The 15527-nt window shown below is 39.8% G+C and overlaps 1 protein-coding gene across 1 annotated transcript; it reads right to left on the reverse strand.

The window, feature by feature from the left end:
* Positions 1–543: 543 nt before the first annotated feature.
* LOC101690706 (HLA class II histocompatibility antigen, DO beta chain) lies at positions 544–5853 on the reverse strand. Its single transcript, XM_045081435.1, has 6 exons — positions 5762–5853; positions 2575–2844; positions 1837–2118; positions 1253–1363; positions 972–1003; positions 544–799 (listed from the first exon to the last, which is right to left on the reverse strand). The coding sequence occupies exons 1-6, from the start codon at positions 5850–5852 to the stop codon at positions 764–766; spliced, it is 822 nt and encodes a 273-aa protein (XP_044937370.1). The 5' UTR covers position 5853; the 3' UTR covers positions 544–763.
* Between the last annotated feature and the right edge of the window lie 9674 nt (positions 5854–15527).

The following is a 15527-nucleotide window of genomic DNA, read 5'->3' on the forward strand; positions in this document are numbered from 1 at the left end:
GTATTTACCCCAAAGATACAGATGTAGTGAAAAGAAGGGCCATCTGAACCCCAATGTTTATAGCAGCAATGGCCACGGTCACCAAACTATGGAAAGAACCAAGATGCCCTTCAATGGATGAATGGATAAGGAAGATGTGGTCCATATACACTATGGAGTATTATACCTCCATCAGAAAGGACGAATACCCACCTTTTGTAGCAACATGGACGGGACTGGAAGAGATTATGCTGAGTGAAATAAGTCAAGCATAGAGAGTCAATTATCATACGGTTTCACTTATTTGTGGAGCATAACAAATAGCATGGAGAACATGGGGAGTTAGAGAGAAGGGGGTTGGGGTAAATTGGAAGGGGAGGTGAATCATGAGAGACTATAGATTCTGAAAAACAATCTGAGGGGTTTCAAGTGGTGGGGGTGTAGGAGGTCGGGGTACCAGGTGATGGGTATTATAGAGGGCATGGATTGCATGGAGCACTGGGTGTGGTGAAAAAATAATGATACTGTTATGCTGAAAATAAATAAATGAAAAAAAAGTCTATATTTTGTGTGGTTATTGGTATCTCAGTTTTTATTTTACAGCAAAAAAGGTCATAAAAAAACAGTGAAAGAGGAACAGTGCCTCTGCATGTTTGTCTTCTGGAGATAGTGGTGAGCACAGTTGGAAAGAGGATGATGTAACTCATAGGGCTCACTTAGTTCTGGGCTCTGGCTCCTCGGTACTACTTCAGGCTCCAGGGCAAGAAGGTTTGGTTGGGACCTCTTAGCAGGGTTGTGGTGATGAAACTGCACTTAAGACCTGCAGGGACGGTGATCAAGGTCTCAGGAGGGACCCCCATCCCATTACAGAGACTCAGCACCCAAGGCCACCCAGCCAGAGCCAGCTTCACATCCTATCCCCAAGACATCCCCATCTGGCCAAAGCTTTGGGAAAGCAACTGGCCACCCAAAGACAAGGACAAAGACTTTACCTCATCACCAGACAACCGAGTCTCCGCATATCCTGGAATGAGAGGGAAGAAACAGAATGCCCCTCATTAGGACCAAATGTGATTATCATGAAGGGTAGGGGGTGACCTGAAATATCAGACCCCCATCTTTGCTGACCTCTCCTGAAATATTTCTGGCTTCAGAAAGGACTATTCCTGAATAGTTTTCCTGGGCAGCTTTCCCTGCCTCACATCTTGGAAGTCAGGCGAAGTGAGAAAAGCCATGGGGCAGGTGGTAAGAGACTCCTGAAAAGCTCATTTACCTTTCTGAGCCCTGAGGCAGATGACTGTCCCCACCAGAACGAAGATCAGCCCAAGCAGGAAGGCTGCAATTCCACTTAGCATCTTTCTCCAAGAATATGCCAACTGAGCTCCTAGGGGAAACGGGTCTTAAAATTAGTAAAAAGTTCCCAATATTTGGTGCATCTTCCTGGAATCCCAGAGCCTGTACCAGACACCAAATCAAATACTATTGAGAAAAGAAATACATTTAGAAAAGGTTCTTTGACACCAAGGTTTGCATCCATAGAATCTGTAACTGATTCCTACAGCCCACAAGAATGCCCGCTAACTTCCTAAGACAAAGTATGAGAGGACACTAGTTCCCACAGTTGGAAATAAGTGATGAAGTGATTAGACCTCCTCATTTCTTGGAAGATACAAGCAGAAATATCTGCCATGTCTACTCCCACTCTAACCCAAGGACCCCAATTTCCATGACTCCCTCAGATCAGGGGAAAGAAGAATGAGTGTTGGGACCAAGATGAACGTGGAGGTCACAGAGGCCCTGTGCTAAGGCAGCATCACCCTGAGTCGGACCCAGAGAGTATAAGAAGCAGATTCTCACTCCACTCCACCGAAACAGGGCTCAGCAGGCTGGCATGATTAACAAGGCAGGTGTAGACATCTCCAAGTGCAGGAGTCATTTCCAGCATCACCATTGTCTGGAAGGTCCAGTCTCCATTCCTGACCAGGCCAGTGGATAGGACACCAACCCTCTCCTCCTGCCCATTCCGGAACCACCTGATCTTGATGTCGCCTGGATAGAAACCGGTCACAGAGCAGAGAAGCAGACTGCGATGCTGCAGGGATGGGGTCCTCTCTGGATGCACTGTCACCTCTGGTTGTACTGGAAGGGGAGAAAAAAATGATACATTATGAAGGAAAACCACCAAGCCAGGACAGGTTCCTCAAGAGACTGTCTCTGCACTTAATCTCCTTCTCACCCCACCCAAATGGAAACTGGAAATGGGAAGAAATTTTTGCCTCCAAGACTCAGAAACTGGGTATGTCAATGCCCCAAAGAGGAGTTAGTCCTTATCAGAGACTCCCACAATTATCCCTTCTACTTGAGAGCCCACTGTGACTTAATGTCCTTGAGAACTTTGGAGGTCTGGGATCAAGACCACAGTGACCTGACCTGTGAGGAAAAAGAGTGGATCACAGTTGGGGACGAAAGGACTCCCCTGCTCATAAGACATTTATCCTGAAGCAGGAAATTGCCTATCATAAGGAAGTAAAGCCCATGGTCAGGCTCACACGTGGGAGATGCCTGAACCCCACCAGACCTCACCTTCCAGCTCACCTTTCCTCCCCACAGTGAAGGGTGCACCCAGCTTATAGTTGTGCCTGCAGAGGGCATCCACAGAAGCTCTACTCCTCTCCAGTATATCTGGCCGATGGTTCCACAGCTCAGCGTCAGGCTTCCCCAGCTCTGTCAATGCCACAAACTTTCCCACGTGGCTGTCGAAACGTGCATACTCTTCCAAGTTAAAAATGAATCTCACCACAAACTGCACCTTCTCTGTCCCATTGATGAAGTAACAGTCAGCCTTTGCCTGAATCACAAAATCTTCTAGAAAACGACAACAAAAACACTTTAAACCAACCCCTACTTTTAGGAAACCATATCATGGTAAATAATGCCAGACCCCATGGATTTGGGAGGAGGCCTTTTGAACTCAGTAAACAGGTCAAAGTAGCCTCTTTTCCCCTGAACCCCAACCTCGTTCAGTTTAGCACCCTGGTTCCTACCATTGTGGAAAGAAGCCTGAGGCTTCTTTGGCCAGCCAAGCAGAAGACATGTAACCCAAAAAAAGACAAGTCAAAGAGAGAGTCCCAAGAGACATAAACATTCATGCCACAAATAGTTTTTGACCCTTTATGTTTTGCTGACACTGTGCTGGTTTTTCCAAGCCAAGTTTTCAGAATCCCAAGCTTTTAGCTCCTTTTGTTATCAACTTGAAAACATCCATCCCCAAATAAAATAGTTCAATAGTACTCTTGTCCTTAACAGGTTCATTCTACACATTCTTTCTGGAGTGAAATGAAGGAGTGATGGGGGATGGGTTGGGCAACAAAGAAATGCAGACTAGTTAGGCATTTTGAAGTGAAACTAACTCTCCTTCTACTTTTTAGTCACTATGGGTTTTATCCAAGAATTTCTTTTGGACCTTTCCCCTTGCACTCTTACTTAGAGACCTCACCCCTCCATTGGCTCAAATAAGGTAATGATTTCATTAACTTTGTTGATGTGAAGTAGAATAATACTAGTTGATGACTCAAAGAATAATATTACTATCAGCATCATTGGCACTATACCTACCATAGGGAATATATAGTTAGCTTAAACCTTCGGGGGGGGGGGTACATGAAACAGTGCCATTAAAGGTGGAATTAAAAAAAACTTAATTCCATTGTCTGTTATAATTTTCTACTTTCAGAGCACCTTACTAATGTTGATGGTGATTGGTTTGAGTTTTTCATACAAAGTCTACTCTGCTCATGTTCTTCAATGTAATTTGACACTCAAAAATTATGTAATCTGTCCTCATTGGTGAGAAAAATTATAATTCTTACTCACTGAGCACACAGTGGGCTCTGGTCTGAGTGTTTGTGCCCCACCCCCACCCCCAAATTCATGTGTTGAAATCCTAACCCCCAAAGGTGATGTTATCAGTAGGAGGTGATTTTGAGAGGTGTTTGGGTCATGAGGGTGGGGCTCTCACTCATGAGTGTAATCCCTTAGCCCTTATAAAGGAGGCTCCAGAGAGATCCCAAGCCCCTTCCACCACATGAGGACACAAGAAGGTGCCACCTATGAACCAGGAAGAGAGTCTCCACCAGAACACAGCCATGCTGACACCTTGATCTTGGGCTTCCCAGACTCCAGAACTGTGAGAAATAAATTTTTGTTGTTTATAAGCCATCTAGTCTGTGGTATTTTGTAACAGCAGCCAGAATGGACTAAGACACAATTATATCTGTCATAGACTTAAAGATCTGAAAAATTTAAAGGGACAAATTGGCAAATGGCCCTAGGTTATGTTTCAGTTGATTTGAGTACTAGTTCTATACCATAGTTGTACCTAGAACCACTTGCCCTCCCTGACCTATTTTCCATTGAAAACAACACTGAAGCAGAGCACAAAAGCATAGTGTTAAGAGACAAAGGAAGCAGAATGTGATTCAATGCACAACGACTTTTTAAAAAATTTTAAAATACACATCAAAAACAACGCTAAATATTCCTAAAGGCCAGCCTCATACTCCAGCCGCATTAGAACAGATCTGCAAGGAAAGGAGGGCATGGAAATGTAGACCAGGAAAGAGGAGAGAGTCCTTACACTGACAGATGATTGCCGAGTGCTATGAACTCACTGGGTAAGACTGACACAATTCTCTGTATGCACTCAAGAACAACAAAAATAAAAGGAAATTCAAATGCGTTGATAAGGCAGGTTGGTCGGAAAAGATCTAACCTGGAGAAACAGCATGAGTTAAGGCTTAAAGGACAAGCATTGCCAATCCTGAGCTGTAAATTTGCTTTCATCTCAAACTCAGAGGCCTTCTCTGGGAACCACTGAGCTGAGCATTAGGGATGGCAGCTCCTTCCTGGATCAGCTCTTAGCAGCTAAAGTCAGCTATAACCTCCAGGGCTCTTCCTTATAACAGTTTAAATCAGAAAAAGAAAGTTATTTGGGGGTCAGATTTGTGTCAGATTTAAGATCTGAACTGACTTTTTTTTTTTTAATTTGTGTTGTTTAATGGACATTATAAACTCAGAGAGGTTTCTATTCTGGGAGATAACGATCCTCTCCTATCCACCCCACCCTCCCAGGTTTGTTCCTCTTTTGTGTTTAATGAAACTTTGACATTCAAACAGGCTCTGTTTTTAGTGCATTATATCCTGTTTTCTGCCAAAAAGTATGTGTTCAGGGTATAATACTGCCTCATGTTCACACAGCCCATCTCCTTGGCTAGAAAAATAATGGTAATAAATACCCAGGAACCTGAGGACAGGCATAATGCATTCAACTTCTTTTATTTCTCAAAACTGGGGTTAATAAATGCCAAGAGAGGAAACCTTTGTTTCCAATTTCTTTTGTCCACATATATCCCAGTTGGATAAATATAAAAACAGTTGCAATCATCAGAGCAAACTCCTGTCTGGAAAAAATGACAGCTATTCTCAAGCTGGCCCCAGTCGATATAGTTCTTCAGACTGACATTGATACAATAAGGACTCTAAGCAAAACAAAATGTTTCCCTTCATTCTAGCATCCTTCTCCTTGAAGCTGCGGCACAGGAAGTCCCTTTTCCTAGCAGTCCATTGTGTATGGTAAAGAGAGGAGGCATATTTTAATTTCAAAGGGAAGAATACTTTGAAGCCAGAAGCCAGTTCCAGTCTGCAGCCTGGACCTACAGGGAAATACATCCCTCCCCCATGCCCATTCTTGCATACACACCTGAAAAAATTGCTCTGTTCTTACCTGGAGAGTCTCTGCCTTGAGTCCTGGAGAAATCCAGTCTAATTACACTCACTAGCAGAAGCACCGTCCATGGAACCCTCCCAGAACTCATTCTGGAAAGAAAAATAAAAAATTAGACAGTGAAATCATCAACTGCTTCAGGAGGGGGCTTACCCCCACAAAACGCAGTCAAAAAATATTTATGAAGAATATGAATACCTTTCTGGTTTCCTCAGGATTGGAAACTCTTCACACTGATAACCAATCATGATAGAAGAGTTTTGCATCATTAGATGCTGGGTAGACTACTTTCATAAAGTTGTGTATATCACTCAAGAATTGTTTACCTGCAGAATCACTGATAGTGATCTAATGTATATAGAAAATGTGCTGTGAGAAAAATGGTTTAAAAATAGTGTACATAGTATGTGGTCCTAGAAGAACTACACATATTGTTTATCATGCATTTCACTATCTTTTAACCAACAAGTCTCTTCTCCTATGGCTGACATTGCCAACAGCATGTGCGAATAAAGTCGAAAGTAGACAGCGTTCTGAAGAGTTTGCCTTAAGAGGAGTTCATGAAGGGATTATCAGAGAAGAAATAGAAGAGATTGAGAACTACCTGAAGAGTATAAATCAAGAGCGGCCACAAAAAAGAAAATGAAGAGAAGATAAAAGAATAAAATGCTGCAAAAAATGTTCAAGAGAGAGCTCCTGGGCAGCTCAATCTGTTACACATCTGACTTCAGCTCGGGTCATGGTCTCAGGGTTCTGGGATTGAACCCCATAATGGATTTCCCCCTCAGTGGGATTCTTCTTGCTTTTCTGTCCCTCCCCACCTCCCCTCAAAAAATAAATACAATCTTTTTAAAAGATGTTCAAGAGGATTAAATATAAGGATTATTGTGTTTTAATAATTAGTGGAGCGCCAACAACCTTCTGTGGGACATAGTATTAGAAATGAGTATTAGAAATGAGGCAGCAGATATAAACAGTCCTTCAAGAATGTTGGAAATGAAAATAAGGGAAAAGATGGGACTCTTAACTTTAGTAAAAAGCCACACAAAAGATAAGTTACCTTTAAGAAAGACCTTAATGATTAAATAGAGGATGGGTATTTATGGCGAGCACTTGTTGTGATGAGCACTGGAATTATATGTACATGACAAATCACCAAATTCTACTCCTGAAACCAATATTACACTATATGTTAACTAACCAGAATTTAAAAACTTGAAACGGGAAAAAAAAAAAAAAAAAGGAAAGACCATAACAAGTTTCTCAGTCAAGAGGAAGGCATCTGTATGCAGGAGAAGTTGAACATAAAAAGGAGAAGAAAAGTAAAATTACCTCCAAAATTCTTAGTGGAATCCAAAGAAAGAGATTGTCAGACTTGGTTATAAAAAGGAACACTTGTTCAGAGACTAAGATGAAAACAGGGAGATTTGAGGTGAGAAAGAGGGGAATGAGGAAGTTCTAGTCATATGGTTCAGTGGACTCATTTAAGACAAGGCAAAAATCTGCTAGAAAAGTGTAGGAAGAAAATCTGATTGACAACTATAGAGAGAAGGCTGCTTTTTAACCAAAATAGTCAATAAGTACAATTATTATTCATTTAACACAAAGCCATCCATGCCCAATATTATGGACCATGCAGGGATGACACAGATATGTTCCTTGTTCTCAAGAAATACATAATCTAAGCAGGGTGACAAGGAAACAGTCCACTACAATGTCAGGAAGAATGAGATTAATTTGCTAATGTTTGGGTACACGAGAAGAGTAAATTTCAACTTAATCTAGAAGGAGTTCATGATAAAGTTGATACTTGATACAAGTGACATAACAAGCAGAGATTTTTAGAATTTGGAACACCCAGTACATGAGGACAACAGAAAAGAGATAAACAGTGAAATAAAATGTTTATCTGGAATCCCTTTCAAATTCCTTATTATCTGCAATAAATATATGCCTACTACTTTAGAATGGGAAAAGATACAATATAATTTTTTTTTTTTAATTCTTCACTTCCCAGAGAGAACACACATGCTTGGGTGCTTATGTAAAGTAGGATCATGATGGTAGTTGACCAGAAGATCCAGAAATACTTGACTTAATGCTATGTGAAATATGCTTGGGAGGCCCACAGGAAATCTCTACCCATAAGTAGTAATACCAAATTGTAAATCAAAAACTAACTCCATTATTAGCTGGTCAAATCTCTGATACCCTAGGAGAACATTTTATGATACTTTTCTGTGAAGCACGTTCCCTCTTAAATCGCACTGATACCACTAGCCAGCTAGAAAGGATTAAGAACTCCCAAACATAAGAGTAATAGCGTGGGTCACAAAGGGATTCTGTTCAAAACGGCAGAAACAGAATTCAGAAAAGAGCTGAAATGCAACTATATAACCTTTAATTAACATGGCCCTGGAACTCTTAGTAAACACACCCTGCCCTGGGATCTGACCGATCAAAATAATAATTCTTTCTCCTGGGAGATCACAACAGATAAAGAAAAAGATGGGGAGGTATGGAAGACATCACTAGTGTTGACCAACATCCTCTACTTTCTGGGCACATGGAAAATTGTACTTCCTGGCTTCCCCATACTATGTGAACAAAATGGTTCTTGGTCACAGAATTTAACTACCATTGCATGACTCTTCTCTTCTTCCCTTATCAAGTCAACCAAGACAGCCTGTGTTGAAGTGGTGCAATCAGTATATAAAAGCAGTCTAATCAGCAGAGTCATCATGATGAGGAGAAGCCCTGGAGAGTCCCCCAAACCCACAACAGGTGCTGTATGAATGAGAGGGAAGTTTTACTTGATTAAGGCTCCGAGGGTTGTTACCAAAGCCCGCCCTAACTTAATCTAACTAATATAAGACAAGAACAAGAATGTTGACATGCCCCCTGCACATCCCTTAAGTAGATTTGAATATTCATGAATTAGAAGCCTAAGCACAGGCCAAAACTGGTAGACTCTGTCCACAGAGCATCTGACCCATGACTGTGCTACTTCTTCTAGAGGCATATGGTTGTGTTGCTCACACCTGGGAGGGCACACATGGAGCTGAGTGAAAACGTGGTAATCAGAGGGAGCTCATGCCAATGAGTTTTAGCTTCCTCCCTTCTTCCTACCCACACTTACCTTAGTCTTCCCATGTATTTGATCTCATTTAGAAGTGGAGAAAAGCATTCTACTTGAAGCTAAGTGAATGAGAACCTGACAAGGAGAGTCAGAAGCAGGAGAGGGTAATAGAGGCTTAAGCCCAAGTCTGGTTAGCTCCTCTGCAGGCAATACTGTAGCTGGGCTTCAGCCCCTTCTCTCAAAGATGAGAGAAAGATCTTGAGGAGAGAATAAAAAGTGAGGCTGATACAGATAAAAGGCAGGATTGTTTTGGAGTTAGAGGAAGAGAAAGAGTTGATAGACGGCAAGAGGTGTTGAAGGGAGACTGGAGGATGTGGATTCTGAACCAGGAAGTTAGGAGGACCACTCTTTCCTAATTCTGATGTGAATGTGTTTAAGGCTCATAATGCTAAAATCTGGCTTGCCTACATCATCATCATCATAGCTAATATTTGTTGATTATACTTTATGAGTCAGTTTTTAAGCACTGTGAATGTCTGTGTCTGTGCATGGTGGTGGAGGGTGAGGGGAGAGAGAAAGAGAGGAAAAGAATAGAGAGAGAATCATACTAATAACCCTTGCAGAGATATTATTATGACCTCCCTCTTCTAGCTGAAGTAGTGAAAGAAATGCAAGGATCACATAACTAGTAAGTCCATCAGCAGTGCTTTTCCCATTGCATGGTAATTCTTACTTGGAGGCCCAGGAAAGCTTTATTTCTACTGCTTCAGTATCCTTGCGATGATAAGATGCACAAAGGAGCAAAATAACTGAAGGATTTTATTAAAACTACTTGGAGTCAGAACAGACCCCCAAAATATCCTACCTCACATAAGGAAATCAGTGGTCTCATATATCGCAAGCAGGGAGTGGCATAGAATCCATTTATGGGCACTAAGAAGAGAAACCAGTACCAACCCATGAATCTCCCTTGTCAATGGCCTCTGATACAAGCATCAGTTCATCCAGCTAGAAACTTTGTTGAATCAGATCAGGGGAGAAGCTAATAAAGGGAGAGGTGGTGGCCTGGCTCCTTTCTCCCATGTTTTTGTTTTTGTGTTCTACTTCTATGAGCTTGAAAAACAACGTGGGGCATTCTGAAGTCTCTCTTCCTTTCTGATTTCAGCCAAGAGCCTTACCTAATATAGATACAGGCTCTTCTGTGACTTACCGCTCCAATCTGTATCTTGCATCCCTCTTCCTCATTCCCTCCTTCTTCTATTCTCTAAGGAGTGTGAGAAGGTAGGTATGATAGATGTAACTGTTTCCTTTTTTTATTTTATTTTTTTAAGATTTTATTTATTCATTTGACAGACAAAGATCACAAGTAGGCAGAGAGGCAGGCAGAGAGAGTGGGGGAAGCAGGCTCCCTGCTGAGCAGAGAGCCCGATGCGAGGCTTGATCCCAGGACCCTGGGATCATGACCAGAGCCAAAGACAGAGGCTTTAACACACTGAGCCACCCAGGTGCCCTGTTTCCTTTTCTTTAGAGAGAGAGTGCACACTTGAGTAGGGGGAGGATGGTGAGGGGCAGAGAGAGAGAGGAAGAGAGAGAGAGTCTTAAACAGACTCCGCACTGAGCACAGAGTCCAACATGAGGTCATTGACCTGAGATCAGGAGATCATGACCTGAGCCGAAATCAAGAGTCAGATGCTTAACTGACAAGGCCACCCAGGCAACCCAATGTAATTGTTTCTTGAGAGCAGTATAAAATCATTATTCTCCTTATTAGCTGACAAAAATCCCCCTTTAATTACTATTTTGGTGATTTTAAAGTTGAAATAAACGGTTCATTTACGTTGATTTTATTCTTCCTACACCTGCCTATGACAAGAAACATAAACTGCCTTGGAGACATCAGAAAAATATTCTGAGTTACTGAACAGAAAATGAAAACATAGAAGTGCCTCGCTGGCTCAGTCAGTACAGCATAAGACTTTTGGTCTTGGGGTCATGAGTTTGAGCCCAATGTGGGGTGTGGAGCCTATTTAAAAATAAAATAAAAACATTTTTAAAAAGAAAAAGGAGGAAGGAAGGGAGGGAGGGAAGGAGGATGGGAAAGAAAATGGGGTGTCTGGGTGGCTCAGTTGGTTGAGCATCTGACTCTTGATTTCAGTTCAGGTCATGATCTCAGCATCATGGGATCAAACCCCGCATGGGGCTCCTCCATGCTCAGTGCAGAGTCTGTTTGTCCCTCTCTTTCTGCTCCTCCCCCTTGCTCTCCCTCTCAAATTAATAAATAAAATCTTCTTCAACAGAGAAAATTAATACAGATTTTTAAGGAACACTGTGTTGAGACACAGTTCAGCTGAAGAAATTATACTAAGCTAACTAAGAATTTTGCCAGCTCAAAATACTTGCTAATCCTCCTTCCCTGGTGATACATGAGGGAAAAGGTAAGAAGGAAAGAATATGAGAAACAACAGAAATCAGTAGAATGTGGGGAGTGTCGGAAGCAAACGTGATCTTAGTGAGAATCCATGTGGGAATGAGGAACCAAAGGTCTGGGCTCTAATCAGCTATCACTTCTTTGACATGATGGCTCGCAGGGTGGATCCATGCAACACATTGATTCATGCTTATTATGTGACACCTTTCTCCTAGGATGGTTTTGTCCATCACATCATCCTGGAAAAGCAAATGTTGGTGGTGTTTTCTTCTACTAATTTGTTTATTTCAACTCATTATTCTTAAGAAAGACCCACAGAAACTATCATATTATGAGCTTTAAAAAGGCTGTCTAGAACAAACCCAAACCTATCCTATTTGTTTGTTTGTTTTTTCAATTCATGGTAAATTCTGTTGTAAACAAAATATTGTAAATATTTTTAAGGATTTTTGCATCGGTATTTTTTTAAGATATTATATATTTATTTGACACAGAGAGAGAGATCACGAGTAGGCAGAGAGACAAGCAGAGAGAGAGGGGGGAAGCAGGCTCCCCGCTGAGCAGAGAGCCTGACATGGGGCCGATCCCAAGACCCTGAGATCATGACCTGAGCCGAAGGCAGAGACTCTAACCCACTGAGCCACCCAGGCACCCCTGCATCAGTATTAATAAGTAAATTCATCTAAAGTTTTTATTTTCATGTCATAGTTTAACTTTGATACTATATTCACTTCACTAAAAGAGCATATCTGCTGCTGCTGAACCATTTAATTAGGATTAGAATTATTTTTTTCTTTTTCTTTGAAGACTTTATTACACTGCCCTGAATATCTCAACCTGGAGCTTTTATTGGGGTAACTGTTTTACAATTTTTCCTGCTCCTTCATTGGAAATTATTCTATACAAATATTCTACCTCTAAAGGCATTGCTTTTGGTATATTTTTCAAGAGAATTATTCATTCAATCCAAATTTTCAAGCTTATTTTTATAAAATTGAACAAACAAATTTCTTAAGATTTTCCTGTTCCTGTATTAATTTTGTCTTTTCATTTCTTATTTTCTCTACTTTTTTCTTGATTCAGTTTGTCAGTGGCTTATTTATTTTATTGAAATTTTTTAATTTTGAATTTATTCTATTTTTCTATTTCTGACTCTTCAGTTTCTGCATTTATTTTTATTTTTATTTTTTTGCATTTATTTTTATTATCTGCTCCTGTTTTCATGTGACTGGTTGTGCTGTTCTTTTCACTTAATTAGCTTGGTTTTGTTCTTTCCTTTAATTGATTCAAGCAGTGAGGGCCTTGAATTCTCTGCTGAGTACTGCCTGAGCTATATCCCAAGACTTTTGATATGTGACTTTTAATTATCATTTTTCTAGAAATTGTTTGCATTTGTTTTTCTCTCTGATAAAGAAAGAGACAGTTTCTTTAAGTTTCTATGTGGAGAAGCATTTATCTTTTCTGATTTTTTTATTATGATCCAGCTTGTTCCATTATGGTCAGAGAATACTATCCATATCATTTCTACTTTTCGGAACTTACTGAGGGTTTTTGCACCATAATATGTAGCCCATTTTCATTAATGTTTTGCTGGAATGTGAAAATATGTATTCTCTAATTTTAATGAAGAAAATTTAATATAGATACATCAGATCTAATTTTATTCAGTTGGACTATCTTCTGTGATCATACTTATTTTTGTCCACTGAGAAATGTAAATTAAAGTCATCTAATACTAGTATATTTCTGAATATTTTCCTTGTGTCTCCCTTAACTTCAGCTTTATGAGAGTTGTTTATGTGATATCTAGAACTTAAATGCACATCTTATGTATCCATTGTGAATTTTACACTTTACATTATAAAGTGCCTTCTTGCCTCACTCAATTTTTTTTCCATTTGAATTTCATCTTTTTAATAATAGTGTTGTGACCTCTGCTTCCTTTTTGTTTGCTGTGCCTTTGCCATTATTTTATTTTTTGAATAAATGAATGGACCTGAGTCACTCTATTTTAGGTGTGGTTTTTGCATATTACAAACAGCAGTTTTTCTTTCAATCTAATCTAAAACTATTTATTTTATATATCAGTTAAGCCCACTTAAAATTTATATAGCAAATAGATTCAGTGTAATTTGTGATTTGTAGGTGAAATTATTTTCTGTTAAATATGCTGCTTATATGAGTAATTCTTTTAGAAAATCTTTGTGTCTCGTATTTTCTAAATTGCAGTTTTTCAGATATTTTAAAAGGTGTATATTTGAGGATTGTCCTGATAATGTTATTCTTATATAATACAACTAGCTCCGTCTTTCTTAGATAGTTTCTACTAGTTATGAACATCATAAAAGTGCGTTTAACCTACATCCTCTCCTCTCCTCTTCCCTTTTCCTTGTACTTACCTTTGTACTCTTAATATGTTATAAATATGAATACTTGGTTTATCCATTTTGTGAGGTAGCTTTAGACTCCCAGATATTACAGACAAGGCCATCAATAAGCTTATTCTGTATCCTTACTCATTTTTCTACTCAACCTACAATTGTTGAGAAAAATGTTTCTGTTTGTCAATTTCTTCTTCTAATTCTACCTATACTTTCCTACATATTTTGTGGTATTTTTTGCTAGGTGTAGACTGAGTCTGTTTTAGTACAATGTTCTTCTTGTTGCCATTATTCAATGGTTGTCTTTGTTTCTGCTAATGCCTTTGGCCTTTGACTATATTTTTAGGTATCAAAGTAACTACAAACATTGTCTTCTGTTAGTGTCAGTTTTGTATATCCTATTGCACGTCTTGATTTTAACCTTTTCATATTTTTAGGTTTTCTTTGTGATTAATGTGAAGAGCATGTAACTGGATTTTGTGAGCGCCTTACCCACGGCTTCATTTTCTGCAGTTTCAGTGACACATGGTCAACTGCCAACCACAAGCCAATGATCCTCCTTCTGACAACAGGTCAGAAGGTCAATTAGACCTAGTCTAATGCTAGGTCACAATGCCTACATCACTTGCCTCACCTCATCTCATCATACACTCATTTTATCATCTCACATCACCGTAAGAAGGGTGAGCATAGTACAATAAGTATTTTGAGAGAGAACAGTACATGACTTTCATTACAGTATATTGTTATATTTGTTCTATTTTATTATCAGTTACTGTTCTTAGTCTCTTTCTGTGTCTAATTTATAAATTAAACCTTATTATAGCTATATAGAGAGAGAGAAAAGCAAAGTATACACGGAATTCAATTATTATCTGTGGTTTCACGCATCCACTGGGGGGGTCTTGAAACCTATCCCCCACACATACGGGTGGCACAGCTGTATCGTTAATCCAACCTGAAAACCTCTTTTAGCTTCAAACTTAAGTTATTTACATTTATTGGGATTACTAAATTATCTGAATTAGTTTCTACTATTATTGTGTTTTCTATTTTGTTACATTGTTTCTTTGCTTCACTTTTTTCTTCTTTCATCGCTTATAGTAAATTGAGTACTTTTTTTTTAATTTTTTTCTTAACAAATAATGTATTATTAGCCCCAGAGATACAGGTCTGTGAATCGCCAGGTTTACACACTTCACAGCACTCACCACAGCACATACCCTCCCCAATATCCATAACCCCACCACCCTCTCCCTACTCCCCACCCCCTGGCAACCCTCAGTTTGTTTTGTGAGATTAAGAGTCTCTTATGGTTTGTCAATTGAGTACATTTTTTAAAAGGTTTTTTTTATTTATTTATTGGACACAGAGAGAGAGGTCACAAGTAGGCAGAGAGGCAGGCAGAGAGAGAGGGGAAGCAGGCTCCCTGCTGAGCAGAGTTGACTTCAGATCCTAGGACTCTGAGATCATGACCTGAGTCCAAGGCAGAGGCTTAACCCACTGAGCCACCCAGGCGCCCAAATTGAGTACATTTTTAATGTATTCTCTAACTTCCTCTTATTGACTTAAGAATTTTAAATTCTAACTAGTTAAGAGTTACCTCTATACTTTTTAAATTTTTTAATTTAAATTCAATTTAATTAACATATCCTACCTTATTTGTTTCAGAGGTAGAATTCAGTGATTCATCAATTGCATATAACATATAACACCCAACACTCATCACATCAAGTGGCCTCCTTAATGCCCACCTCCCAATTACCATCGCCCCCACCCACATCCCTCCAGCAACCTTCAGTTTATTTCCTATAATTAAGAGTCTCTTATGATTTGCCTCCCTCTCTGTTTCATCTTATTTTCCTTCCCCTCCCCTGT

This window comes from Mustela putorius, unplaced genomic scaffold (assembly GCF_011764305.1).
Source record: "Mustela putorius furo isolate JIRA1106 unplaced genomic scaffold, ASM1176430v1.1 tig00000567_pilon_pilon_pilon, whole genome shotgun sequence".
NCBI lineage: Eukaryota > Metazoa > Chordata > Mammalia > Carnivora > Mustelidae > Mustela > Mustela putorius.

What these genes read in the sequence shown, in the direction of transcription:
- LOC101690706 (XM_045081435.1), bottom strand. Translation starts at nt 5,852, where the DNA reads ATGAGTTCTGGGAGGGTTCCATGGACGGTGCTTCTGCTAGTGAGTGTA. An exon ending in TCAAGGCAGAGACTCTCCAG is followed by an intron (nt 2,845 to 5,761) that starts GTAAGAACAGAG and finishes GTCGTTTTCTAG; the next exon opens with AAGATTTTGTGATTCAGGCA. An exon ending in CTCGGTTGTCTGGTGATGAG is followed by an intron (nt 800 to 971) that starts GTAAAGTCTTTG and finishes CCGTCCCTGCAG; the next exon opens with GTCTTAAGTGCAGTTTCATC.